Source organism: Impatiens glandulifera, chromosome 7 (assembly GCF_907164915.1).
Source record: "Impatiens glandulifera chromosome 7, dImpGla2.1, whole genome shotgun sequence".
In the NCBI taxonomy this organism is placed as follows: Eukaryota; Viridiplantae; Streptophyta; class Magnoliopsida; order Ericales; family Balsaminaceae; genus Impatiens; species Impatiens glandulifera.
In genome coordinates this window covers 21500263-21513790 of record NC_061868.1, presented here as the reverse complement: position 1 = coordinate 21513790, position 13528 = coordinate 21500263, and the positions used below count along the sequence as shown (strand labels likewise).

At 40.5% G+C, this 13528-nt stretch overlaps 1 protein-coding gene across 1 annotated transcript; it reads left to right on the top strand.

Annotated features, from left to right (window-relative positions):
• The first annotated feature begins 11096 nt into the window (after window positions 1-11096).
• LOC124945163 (ATPase WRNIP1) lies at window positions 11097-13081 on the top strand. The gene has a single exon (XM_047485549.1). The coding sequence runs from the start codon at window positions 11136-11138 to the stop codon at window positions 12870-12872; it is 1737 nt and encodes a 578-aa protein (XP_047341505.1). The 5' UTR covers window positions 11097-11135; the 3' UTR covers window positions 12873-13081.
• The last annotated feature ends 447 nt before the right edge of the window (window positions 13082-13528 follow it).

Genomic DNA, 13528 nt, shown 5'->3' with positions numbered 1-13528 from the left:
GCTGAAGAGATTTGGGATGGATACATGTGCCGAAGGGGCTACGCCAATGAGTCCTTCCGTGAAGCTGGACAAAGATGATGATGGTCAAGCCGTTGACATCACATCATATCGAGGAATGATCGGATCGCTGTTGTATCTCACGGCAAGCCGACCTGACATTCTGTTTGCGGTTGGAGTGTGCGGAAGGTTCCAAGCAAATCCAAAACAATCTCATTATACGGCGGCCAAAAGAATCCTAAAATATTTGAAGGGAACTCAAGAAGTGGGACTTTGGTACCCAAAAGACTCGAGCTTCAATCTAATAAGCTATTCAGATGCCGATTACGCGGGATGCAAAATCGACAGAAAGAGTACAAGTGGAACCTGTCAGTTCCTGGGTGACCGGTTAGTTACTTGGAGCAGCAAGAAACAAACATCCGTTGCAACTTCAACCGCAGAGGCGGAATACCTAGCGGCTGGAAGCTGCTGTGCACAACTCCTCTGGATTCAACAGCAACTCAGGGATTTCGGAATAGAAGCAAAGGAATCTCCAATCTTTTGTGACAACACCAGCGCCATAGCGATCACATACAATCCGGTGTTGCACTCAAGAACAAAGCATATCGACATTCGACACCATTTCATCCGGGAGCATGTTCAGGAGAAACACATTCGGCTGGAATATGTCTCGACCGAGCAACAAGTAGCGGACATCTTCACTAAGCCGCTACAGGAAGCTAAGTTTTCTCATTTTCGAAATATCTTGGGTCTTACTAATCTTAATCAATTAATATAATTATCATGCATGCTTGTATATAAAACCGGGATATGTGTTCAGGGAGAAGATAAAGCTTCTCAAACCATATTCAAATAGGCCATTAATAAATCAAATATGCTAACCGGGAGGAAGTCTCCGGTTATGCCCGATCACTTCATAATTTCAAATCAAATGTATGTTTACTATCCGGTTGAAATAACCGGGCTGAAGTGGATAAAACAAGTCCAAAGTTGAACAACTGTTGACATTAATCAACTGTTCTTCATAAATGGAAATATCCTACTAAAACCGGTCATGGAAAACCGCTTAGTACATATGCACTCTGGTCTGATGAAATGAACTTTTCCGGTTAACCTGAGATGACTGACTGAGTTTTCATGCATGTTTTGAAAAATGAAGCCTGTAATTAATTAAAACAAGTCTACCTCAATCGAGATGACGACATGTGTTCATCATCAAGAGAGGGAGACTCACATCTTGTCAATAGATATTTTTCATCATTGCTATCTTAGTAATAATTAGATTTACCTTGGAAATAACCATTAGTTACTTCAACAAGTTAAGTCTATTAAATAGCTGATGACATCATCAGGCATGCTTAACCTCATTAAAGACCAAGCCGATTTCCCGGGCTATATAAACCATCCTTAATCCTTTACAAAATTTCACAAGTTCACTATTCATAAATATCTTTTTTGAGATAAAATCTTCTCTCTCAAAAACATGAATACCAACTCATTAGCCAAGAAAATCCTATTGGCAGATTTTGAATCAATCTACCAATATGAGGATCATGAAGTAAAGGAAATATTCTTAGCCATAGAAAGGAGCGGGCTAAGAAGTTTCCTTGAGAACAGATTCATCATCGACTACCTTGTAGTCGAAGAACTCTTTGAGACCGCGAAAGAGGTGCATTGAGATATACTCGTTGCACAGGTCTACGGTCAGAAATTCCTATTCAGCGAGACGGATTTCGCTGTATATTGCGGTTTGCCCAATGAAGGGGTAACCGATCTAACATACTCCCCGGTGACAATGGAAGAGATGTGTCGCCGGTTCTCAGGATCTGACATCCCGGTTAAACCCTGGGGTGCTAAGAGTCAACTTTCTCACAAGTACCAGCTTCTCTACGAGATTCTGGGAAAATCTGTCTTGTGCAGAGAGAAGAGTTACTACTACACCCAAAGGGTCTTCGAGATGATGATCGCCGTAACGGTTGGGACACCGGTCAACTGGTCCTGGATCATCTTCAGTAACCTGAAGAAGATGCTTCTCTCCAACAAAACCGGCTACGCTCCTCAGCTGAGCGGTTTCTGTGCAAGTCTGGACATCCACTCCGGACCCTTCGTCACTCTTCACCCAAGGCATGTGCTCACCAAGGAGAGAGTACAAGAGATGATCGACCGGTGGGAAGCTGTCAAAGCCAGAAGAATTCAAGCGGCTGAGGCATCAAATGCTCAAGCGGCTGAGTCATCAAATGTCTAACCTGTTCCTTCTTCTTTCTTTTATCTCTTTCCACAAAACCGGTACTTTTGCTGTACTACCGGTTTCGTACTCCAATGAATGAATCAGATTTCTTTCCTTTTCAAGTCAAAAACTAAAATATTCAATGCGTCATATCAAAATAAATCATATCACTCTTGGAAACACAAATTCTCACTATCAAAAAAGCATGCCTGACTTGATTTGACAAGACATGTCTTTATTCTCTTGGAAAATCACAAAAACATTAATGACTAAGCATAAACGGCTAGATTTTTCAAATCCTCTCATTAAATGCTCTCATTCATTCCAGGCTATAAAAAGGGATAATGTTGTTCATTTTCAAAACACGCCTCCAAGCACCTTTCTCTCTAAAACTCGAAAGCTCAAGAACTCTCTCAAAATCCTCCTCACTCTTCATCACCATGTCTGTCGAGCTAAGAAACACTCTTATCATTGATTTTGAGGATATCAAGCATAGCGCCCACTATGAATGCATTTTTCAGCATATCATAGATTCTGGATTGTAAGGCTTTCTCAAGGGTTCAGACACCATCCTCGTGGAGGAGGTGTGTGAATTCTACAACAACGGTCACATCTTGGATGATGGCAGCATTCGCACCATCATCGACGGTCAGTTCCTCCAATTTACCGAGGAGGAATTCGCCACCTTCTTTCACCTTCCGACCGAAGGTTTCTCTGACTTTCCGACACCGTATTTACCGGCTAAGGAAACCTTCTTCAAGATCTTCTCTTCCTCCTACACTCCTATCAAGGACTTTGGGAAGAAAGAAAATCTCGCTCCTCACTACCAAGTCTTCCACGATTTGGTCCAAAGGTCTATCATAGGCCGAATGCCCAACCAGAACTACAGCAGGGAGGCATTCGATATTATGATAGCCATCATCCGCGACTCCGCCATCAACTGGGCGTCCTATCTTTTCAACAAGCTGAAGTAGCTTATGACCGGTAAAAGAGGAAAGATCAGCTATGCTCCTCAAATCACCCGGTTTCTTATGTCCAAGCGTCGCAACCTTGGAACCGGTGTTCCGGTTGGACCATTCAACACCATCACCATAGAAATGATCTACAGATGTGTGTCAAGAATTGAGGAACGGTTTCCTCAAAACACCATGGAGAAATGGTATGAAAGGAGGATGGAAGGAGGATGGTTCACAGAATAATTTTTTCCTTCTTTTCGTTTTCTTTCCGGTTTTTGGTCATTTTGCTGTACGACCAGAACCGCCCCAATGTTAACTATTTCCCTTATCTATTAATGAAATACTTTAATCTTAAAAGTCTCCGGTTTTCCTTTGTCTTATCATTCCTTTCGGCTTTTTAAACTCATTGAAACATGTTAAAGTTAACCTAAAACTTCTGGTTAGCAAGTCATCAAGTGAAACCGGTCTATCAAACAAAAATGAAAGTTTGAAAAATTTTAACCGCCCACAGCTTTACCTCTCAAAATTTACCGCCCACTGAATTTCCGCTTTTACCGCCGAAAGTTACGGCAGTAACTTTTTGGAGGGAAAGTTGGCGCCAAAAACATCAAATTGACGGTTCATCTTCAAACCGTTCGAAACCGCCATCTATATAAGTTCAAATCAGCCCATTCGACACATGTGCTTTCTCTCTCTAAAAATTTCCAGAACTTCAAAAGCTTTCTTCTCTCCGATCATCATCGTTCTTCATCTTTTCTCTTCAAAACTATCATGGATCTAGGCAAAGCTCCATTTCAATGGATGTTACAAGTAGATTTCGCAGATATTGATGAGCATGCTGACGACAAGAACAAGGCTGTTCTTCAACTTCTACGGGAATCTGGGTTGGAAAAGTTCCTTTCTGGTCCGTTCATAATCCATCCGGCGGCGGTGACGGAGTTCTTGGCGACGGCGACGCTGTCGAAGAGGAAGATCTCGGCGACTGTTAACGGGAAGGCCGTTCTCATCACCGAAGAGATTTTTGCGGAAGCACTTGGTCTGCCCAACACAGGTTCGGACCTAAAGATTGACTTAACCGAGGCAGAATCCAACGCTGCTCGGTTGGTAGTATCTTTCTCAGGTCAGGATCTGGTGATGCACTCCAGCCGGAAGATCAAGCTCAAACCGGAATATAGATGGTTAGTGACCGTCATCGCCAAATCAATCCAAGGAAGGGGAGGTAATTTCGACAACCTCACAAAATTCAAACTTAGAATGTTGTTGGCTATTGTCCGAGGTGACAAGGTGGACTGGGGGTACGTCATCTATGAAGAATTCTGTCAAATGGTGATAAAGAAAGATGGCCGGGTGCAGGCCTATGCTATGCAAATCGTCAAAATTCTTGAGTTCCTCAAGGTGGAACTAGGTGAAGGCATGCCGCTTCCGATCTCCAACATTCTTGACTCAGAGTCAATGATCGAAAAACCGGAGAAGACGATCAAACCTAAATCCTCAAAGACCAAATCATTCAAGGGAACCAGTTCATCGGTTCCAGTTGAAGAAGAAACCAGACATAAGAAACCATCAAGAAAAGCGGTTGAAGCAGAAGTTCCACCAGAACCGAAAAGGAGGAAGAAGGTAGCCGCGAAGAAGAGTTCAAAGAAACCGGTGGACTCTGAGAAAACGCTTTCCTCGGACAATCCACCGGAAAGAACCGCAGATGTATTTCAGCCCATCCCACTCAACACCGTCATTCCAGTTCCCGTCCCATCTCATTCTCCAAGGCAAACCGAATCTTCGAGGAGCAAGGAGAACAAGTCAAATTCCAAGGAGGAAGCAGAGGTAAATGTTCACTCTGCAACCTCCAAGTCACCTAGTAAACGAGCTGAAGAGGTTACAGCCACTGTGGGCTTAAATACCTCGGAAGCAATTCAGAATGTGGTCCAAGAGATCACAAGAGAAACCGCAGAGGACGATGTTTCAAGTCGTCGGAAGCCAGATGATCAGGTTGAAATACCTGATAAGAATGAAGCACAACCGGTCGATGAGACGGCCAACACAACAGAAATTGCACCTCCGGCTCAGGAAGGAAATATTGAAGAACAGGAACCTTCCGGTTCCGCAGGAGGGAAGATGGTCTCAGAAAACCAACCAGCCTCAACACCTGAAGGTTTCACTCATGTAAACAAAGGCAAAGGCATTCTCATTGAAGAAACAACGGAAACCGGAACAGGCACGCTGCAGACCAATCCTCAACATGAAGCCATAACCGGGGACGAGATTCCATACACCATAGAGCAAGAAAATGAGATCTTCGAGGAACTCATTCAAGACATGAACAAAGGTGCAAGTGATGCGCTAGCACCATACATCTTATGGGTGAAGCTCCGATGCGAAACCAAGTTATCCGACATGGTTCCAGGTTTAAGTGGCAACAAACAGTGGGACAAGCTCATCAAGCTGGAAGAAAGGGCACTTAACCTAGCTAACACCAACCTAATCCAACCGGCGTTTAACAAAGCTCCGGTAATCCTCGAAAATGCTCGGTTACAGGCTGTTGAAAACGCTTTTCAAGAAACCCAAGGAAAGACGCTAAACCCGATTGAAATGAGGATGGCCGAACGATTTCTTGGGGTACGAGAACAGCTTGTGCGAAATCTTGATCGTCTTGACATGCAATGGTGGAAAGGTTGCCAACGTCAATTCAACAATGCCGAGTTATATCAAAGTAAGCCATTCTTTATAAGTGGTGAGACATCCGGAACCTCTGAAAATTTGGAACAAGAAATTTCTCAACCGGTCAAAGCTCTGGAAATAGATCAAATCAAGCAAGCGATGGCTGAAACAGTTGACTCATGCCTTGGAAATTTTAAAGCCGTAACCGACGAAAGAATTGCAGTGGCTGAAGATAAACTGTCAAACTCTTTACGAACCATGATGGACACGACCATGCAGACAACAGTAAAAACCATGATTGCCGAGTCCGTCAAAGCCGCAACCGCTCCATTAGTTGACATACTGCAGGCAATGGCCATTCAAATCGGGGAAATGTCCAAGGTTCAAGTCAGCACAACCCAAACGCAAATCGAAAAGGATGCTGAAACCGCAAAGAAACTGCAAGAGGAAGAGATAGAAAGGGAACGGTTACAGAAGGAGATTGAAGATAAAGACTATGCGCTTGCCCAACAATGCAACGAGGAAGAGCAGGCCAACGTCCAGGAACTTCCATTGGCTCAACCGTCCCACTCCATGAATACAAGGAACAAGAAGAAGCGAATTGCAGTTAAGAATGTGATGAAACGGGCAGAACAGAAAACAGCCGCACCGGTCGCGATAAATGCAGAACCGCTTGATGAGGAAGAAGAAGAAGATCCGGAGGAACTTAACCGGCGAAAGAGAAGGACAACCGGAGAATCTACAGCAACTCCAAGCTTCAGACCTTCAAATACTCCACCACCTCCACCACCAAAGCCAGTTTGTGCCAACTTCAATCTCAAGAATAAGGGCACCGGTCACTCAAGTGTATGGGCTGGTGTGCTGATCGATGCCGAAAGACGTGATAGAGAACACAGAGCAAGGCAAGAAGAAGAAAGAAGACGGTTGGAGAAGGAGCTGGAAAAGGAGCCACACAAGGGGGGATCATCCAAGCCTTAAATCTCTTTCTTTGTTTACTTTGAACAAATCATGCCTTACTATGTTTCAGAACTTGGTTACTTTGCTTTTGCTGATAGGTTCTCACTTATTTTCTAAAACAATCAAACCCATGCATTTGAAACATCATTTTTTAAAACTCATGTTTTTAAACCGGCCATACATTACATGTTTTGAATATTTATTTAAATAATCAAATAGGGAGAAATTGATAGAAAAATTAAGTAAATTAATTTTTCTAAACTGGCTAATAAGCAAAGCTTTTAAACCGGCCATACATTACATGTTTTGAATATTTATTCTAAATAATCAAAAAGGGAGAAATTGATAGAAAAATTAAGTAGATTAATTTTGGAACCGGCCATACATTACAATTTTTGAATATTTATTCTAAATAATCAAAAAAGGGAGAAATTGATAGAAAAATTAAGTAGATTAATTTTGGAACCGGCCATACATTACAATTTTTGAATATTTATTCTAAATAATCAAAAAGGGAGAAATTGATAGAAAAATTAAGTAGATTAATTTTGGAACCGGCCAGACGAACTAAACAGAGGTTAATCTTCATGTGCAGGTACTTCTAAAACCGCATGAACAGGTTGGCGTTGTAAAACCGGCTGATACTACAATTCAAAGAAACCAGTTTCAAGTGATCAAGTTAAAGATCAGAGGAACCGGTTTTCACCTTCTCAAGCGACCGGTTAGCCAAGACATAAATTTCCATTCCAACCGGATCATACTACAAGACACAAAAAACCGGATGGCTCAGAATAAAAGTCAGAAGATTCAAATTACAAGAGTGACGTACCATGACGGAAGAAACGTGTCTTGAAAGAATAAAAGAAGATCAGATCCGATCAGAAGCATGCGAGGCAAGCAATGATGCTTTGTTGATCCGATGCTGACAACCGGAAGTGGATGTTCAACACGTGTCTCAATCTGAAAACCGGCTATGTCATCCTATGCTCAGAGTCACCTGCATGAATGCCAGGTGTTGAGGAAGTTGAAGCGTGCAAGCAACCTTTCTGCAAACAGGCGTGATAATGATCGACCAATCCGCAAGAGAGAGAAGAAAGTAACCGTTGGCTACTTTCAGCTATAAAAGGAAGTCGAAACGTCTTCATTTAATGTAGTTGTAGTTGTGAGCATCATAAGTTCTGAAAGTCATAAAGCATTAAATTCTAGAGAGATAAAGTCCTGTATTCAAAAACCGGTGTGTCTAAAACCGGAAGCTTCTTGTATTGTTGTGTTGAGTTGTTGTATTACATCAAAGTGTGAGTTTGGTGTAACCGGCGAGTAGCGAAGTTGGGCTCGACCGGAAGTGTTGTTGTAACTCTAAAGAGTTAGTGGAGATCCTTCTCATAACCTAAGAAGAAGGGGTGACGTAGGAGGGTTTGCTCCGAACATCCATAAACAAATTCTTGTCTCGTGTTCTTTCTCTTGCTTTCATTTCTTGTTTACTTAATCCAAACCTCAAACCAATCATACTTCTAAAACCGGTCACTCATATCCATAAAACTGAATCCTCCTAAAAACATCATCTAAAGTCGCAAACGTTGTTTCAACCTGAAACAGACATTTCCGCCCTTGAATCTGGTTCAAGAGTCTGTGACAGGTTGTGCAGTGCTGAGAAAGGTTTTAGTCTTTAACCGGACTATCACCAAAGAGTGTTGTGTGTTGTAAGCGGCCACCCTTACTAAAACCGGAAACACCCCGGTCCTCCAAGGGCGTCCCCGATCCTAACAATGTTTAACACGTTTTTGACACGTTTGACACATTTTTCACGATTACGACACATTTAAGACATTTTGACACATTTTTCACGTTTTTGGCATGTTTTAACACATTTAACATGTTTTTCATATTCTGACACGTTGAACACGTTTTCACATATTTTTCACGTTTTTGGCAAGTTTAACACGTTTTAACACGTTTTCCACGTTTTTTGCACATTTTGACATGTTTAACACGTTTTTGACACTTTTAACATGTTTCTCATATTTTAACATGTTTAATACGTTTTTCATATATTTGACATGCCAAAACGTGAAAAACGTGTTAAACGTGCCAAAAACGTGAATAACGTGTTAAACATGCCAAAAACGTGTTAAAACTTATCAAAATGTGTTAACATGCAAAAAACATATTAAACATGTAAAAAATATGTTAAACGTGTTAAAATGTCAAAAACGTGTTAAACGTGCCAAAACTTGTTAAATAAACTAAAAATGTGTTAAATGAGCCAAAACGTGTTAAGCGTGTTAGACATGTCAAAAATGTGTTAAACGTGCCAAAAATGTGAAAAATCTGTCAAATATGTTAAAAACGTGTTAAACATGCCAAAAACGTGAAAAACATGTTAAACGTATGAAAAGCGTGTTAAACGTGTGAAAACGTGTTAAACATATTAAAAACGTATTAAAATATCAAAAACATGTTAAACATGCCAAAAATGTGAAAACCGTGTTAAACTTATCAATAACATGTTATATGTATTAAAAATGTGTTAAACGTGCCAAAAACGTAAAAAAATGTGTTAAACGTGCCAAAAACGCGATAAATGTATTAAAATATCAAAAACGTGTTAAACGTGATAAAAACGTGAAAAACGTATTATTAGTGTGAAAACATGTTAAACATGTCAAAAACATGAAAAACGTGTTATTAGTGTGAAAACGTGTTAAACATGTTAAAAACGTGTTAAACGTGAAAAAAACGTGAAAACGTGTTAAACGTATAAAAAACGTGTTATAAGTGTGAAAACGTGTTAAAAATATTAAAAACGTGTTAAATGTATGAAAAACGTGTTAAACATGTCAAAAACGTGTTCGACTTTAAGTTGGAAGATGATAAGTTTATATTTGATTAATTATAGAGAAATAAATTAAATTTATATAATTTGGGTAACCCTAACCCAACCCAAATTAAATCTAACCCAACCCAAATTAAATCCAACCCAACCCATATTAACCAACCCAAATTAATATTTTGGGTTTGAGTTAGGGTTGGGTTTGGGTAAACCCAAATTATGCTCACCCTAGACTCTACTAGAAAACTCAGGAATTATGGTGGACTCCATCTACAAAAAATGAACAACATTGGAGTAAGCAACTCCAGAACATTATAATTATCTAAACTATAGAATATAACAACTCAAGTAAGCAACATCAAAGAATACACGAGGAAAACAACATATAGGTACAATGTTCGTAAAATAGCAATTTGCAGTTATTAAAAACCCTAAACTATGCATGCATGTAGAATAAGAACATTGATATAATACTAGTGAGTGAAAAACATTGGATAAGCAACATCATATACACACATAAACCCTAAAAGCTACATAAATCCTAAAAGATAAGGATTATACATCAATATTCATCAATATAAACTGTAGAATAATGAGAACAATACAGATTAAACTTAAACCCTAAACCCTAAACTCACTTGAATATATGATCAAAGAGACGGAAGACGAACAATGATGAGAGTTGATCGATGATGTGGAACGAAGTTGGATGATGATGAGAGTTGTAAATACGAAGATGGAAGTTGGAGATTCGTGAATGGAAAGTGAGAGAGTCGAGAGTCGGGAAAGGAAAGGGTTTTTTTTAATGAGGGGCAAATATAGTATATATACAATGAAAGACTCGAAATACTACTCTCTCACTTTCATTTAAATCGCGTGAGTTCAAAAACTCGATTTAGATGAAAGTGAGAGAGTGGTATTTCGAGTCTTTCCATTAACGCAAGACTCTATTTAGATAAAAGTGATAGAGTGGTATTTCGCATAAATAAGCGGTAAAATAGGCGTGCGAGGGGCAATACGGACATTTCGCATGGCAAAAAGGTCCTTTTTGCAAAGTTTATTCGGCGAAGTCCTTTTTTGGATTTAGACCCCTGTAAGGGGCCATTTCATCAAATTTCCCAAATTTTATGGGTAAAATAAATTGAGTTAGAAAGATCTGAGGATAAAAGCATTGGTTGGAGACGGTAAACTTTACCGACTGCCTATCTGGGCTATCTGGCCTCAACAGGCCGGCCCCCTCCCTGATTCTAATTATCCATTGAGCTTTCTATCTGTTATTATATGTCGGCCCAATTTGTTTGGTGAGCATGAAATTATTGAATTTGAATTATGATATTTGTTTGTTATTGAAAGGTTAATAATAATGTTTGAATTCTTTTTAAAATCCCTAAAAAGAACACAACTTCTTTTAGGTCCATAAGAACTCTTCCCGCCATTTTTATCTCCAAGCGGCGATTGGCCATGTCTTCTATACAAAAGCTGTAGTTTTAACAGTGTACATACAGACTTTGGAATGGATGCTGAATCCAAGTTCGTAGGCGGGAGCGCGACGGCGATTATGGAGAGACAACTTCTTAGTATGGGGTTTTCTAAAGAACTGGCATCTCAGGCCCTCACAGCTACCGGCGCCAAATCAATTACAGACGCCACCGATTGGATTCTCAACGCAAACCAAACTCATTCCTGTCCCGCCGCAATCGACCCTAACCCTAACCCTAGCCCTACCGATACTCACCCTTTCTCCTCTTCCCCTAACCCTAATCCTAATCCATCGCCATTTCAGCCCAAAATCAATCGTTTTTTCCTCTCTCATTCGAAACCCAATGAGGTAATAAAACCAAAGCGACAGATAACAATCGAAGAAGACATTGATGAAGAAGAAGAAGAACATGACGTACCTCTTCGCACAAAACGTCCCAAGCAGCAGCAGCAGCAGCAGCAGCAATCAGAGGCTCCCCCAAATCAGCCTCTGTCGGAGCGAATGAGACCTCGAGTGATCGATGAAGTTGTGGGACAAGATCATCTTCTCTCCGAAAAATCATTTATTCGATCATCTGTAGACTGCAATCGTCTACCTTCTATCATCCTCTGGGGTCCTCCCGGTACTGGTAAGACCTCCATCGCCAGAGCCATAGTTAATTCATGCTCCTCATCCTACAGATTCGTTTCTTTATCTGCCGTAACCGCTGGAGTTAAGGACGTTAGGGACGTTGTAGAAGAAGCCAGAAAATTGAGAAAGATGAAGATAACCAAAAGAACTGTTTTGTTCATAGACGAAGTCCACAGGTTTAACAAATCTCAACAAGATTCCTTCTTACCAGTAATCGAAGATGGAACTATAGTTTTCATGGGAGCAACTACCGAAAACCCTTCCTTCCACCTGATAACTCCATTGTTATCTCGATGCAGGGTCCTCACGCTTAATCCGTTGAAACCTAATCACATCTCATCGCTCATAAAGCGAGCTATAGCTGACAAAGATAAAGGCTTGCTCATCGGCCTAGTCAAAGGATTAACATCAATTGAAGTAGATGAAGACGCAATAGAGTTTCTGTCATTAAACTGCGACGGAGATGCCAGAGTCGCACTGAATGCCTTGGAGATTTCAACAACAATGGCATCTTCTCGTGCTACCGAATGCAGTTCTATATGCAGAATTGTTGTTGAAGATGCAAAAGAAGCGATGCAGAGTAAGCATCTAGCTTACGACAAATCTGGCGAAGAACACTACAATCTGATAAGCGCTCTTCATAAGTCAATGAGAGGAAACGACGCCAATGCAGCCATTTACTGGCTGGCAAGAATGTTGGAAGGAGGAGAACAGCCTCTTTACATAGCCCGTAGGCTAATAAGGTTTGCAAGCGAAGATGTAGGATTAGCTGATCCTTCTGCTTTACTTCAGGCTGTCGGTTGTTATCAGGCTTGCCATTTTATAGGTATGCCCGAATGCAATGTTAACCTAGCTCAATGCGTTGCTTATTTAGCGTTGGCTCCTAAGTCTGTGAGTGTTTATCGTGCAATAAAATCGGCAATAACAGTAGTGAGGGACTCGGTTGGACAGAATGAAGGGGTTCCTCTTCATATTAGGAATGCACCGACTAAGCTAATGAAGGAACTTGGATATGGGAAAGGGTATATTTACACTCCTGATGATCCATCATCCTCTTCAGAGCAGACTTACTTGCCATCTGCTCTTCAAGGGTATAAGTTTCTACAGTTGCAGGAGGAGGACAATATCAATGGCTCATAGAATGTCAGATGAAGGTACTCATCATGATTCCTTTTTTTATGTTTTTTGTATCCTCTGTTTCTCTAATGTTGCGGAATAGAGTTAGGAAATGAATGAATGAATGAACAGCAGAAACTCCTTTGTTGCTGTTGATCTTTTAGGATTTTGGGCTGATGTATAGGAAGAACACAGAGGATTGGTTATTATTAGATAAAAATGCTTTCTCTTAAGATCTAGTTTCTTTGTTTCTTTTTCGAATAAGGGGGAAAACAAAACAAAAACAAAACAAAACCAAACCAAAAACATTGAACATCATAGTTCAAAGGAAAATAGAAAGCAAAGATGAAATTAATGAGTGAAAAGAAAATCACCCATCAAAGACAAATACAAAAGCAAAACACCCCAGACACTCAAAACAAAAATCTTATCAGTCTTAGCTTGTTCAAAATGTCCCCACCAAAGATACCATATTTCCCTGATTAACGTTGGCAAATGTGGAAAGCTGGGCCTTGTTCTCAAGCACCATGAGCTTGTTTGATCTTGGGTTATTTGATTTTTTATCGAAAATGAAAAACTTTATAACATCAACTATCTTTACGACAATCAAATCACTCAATTCATCACGGCGGTCTGAACTCTGAATGCTACATGATGAAACGAGAATACCTAAGATGTAG

Bases quoted from the DNA above. Each gene is read 5' to 3' on its own strand.
- LOC124945163 (XM_047485549.1), top strand. From the start codon at position 11,136: ATGGATGCTGAATCCAAGTTCGTAGGCGGGAGCGCGACGGCGATTATG.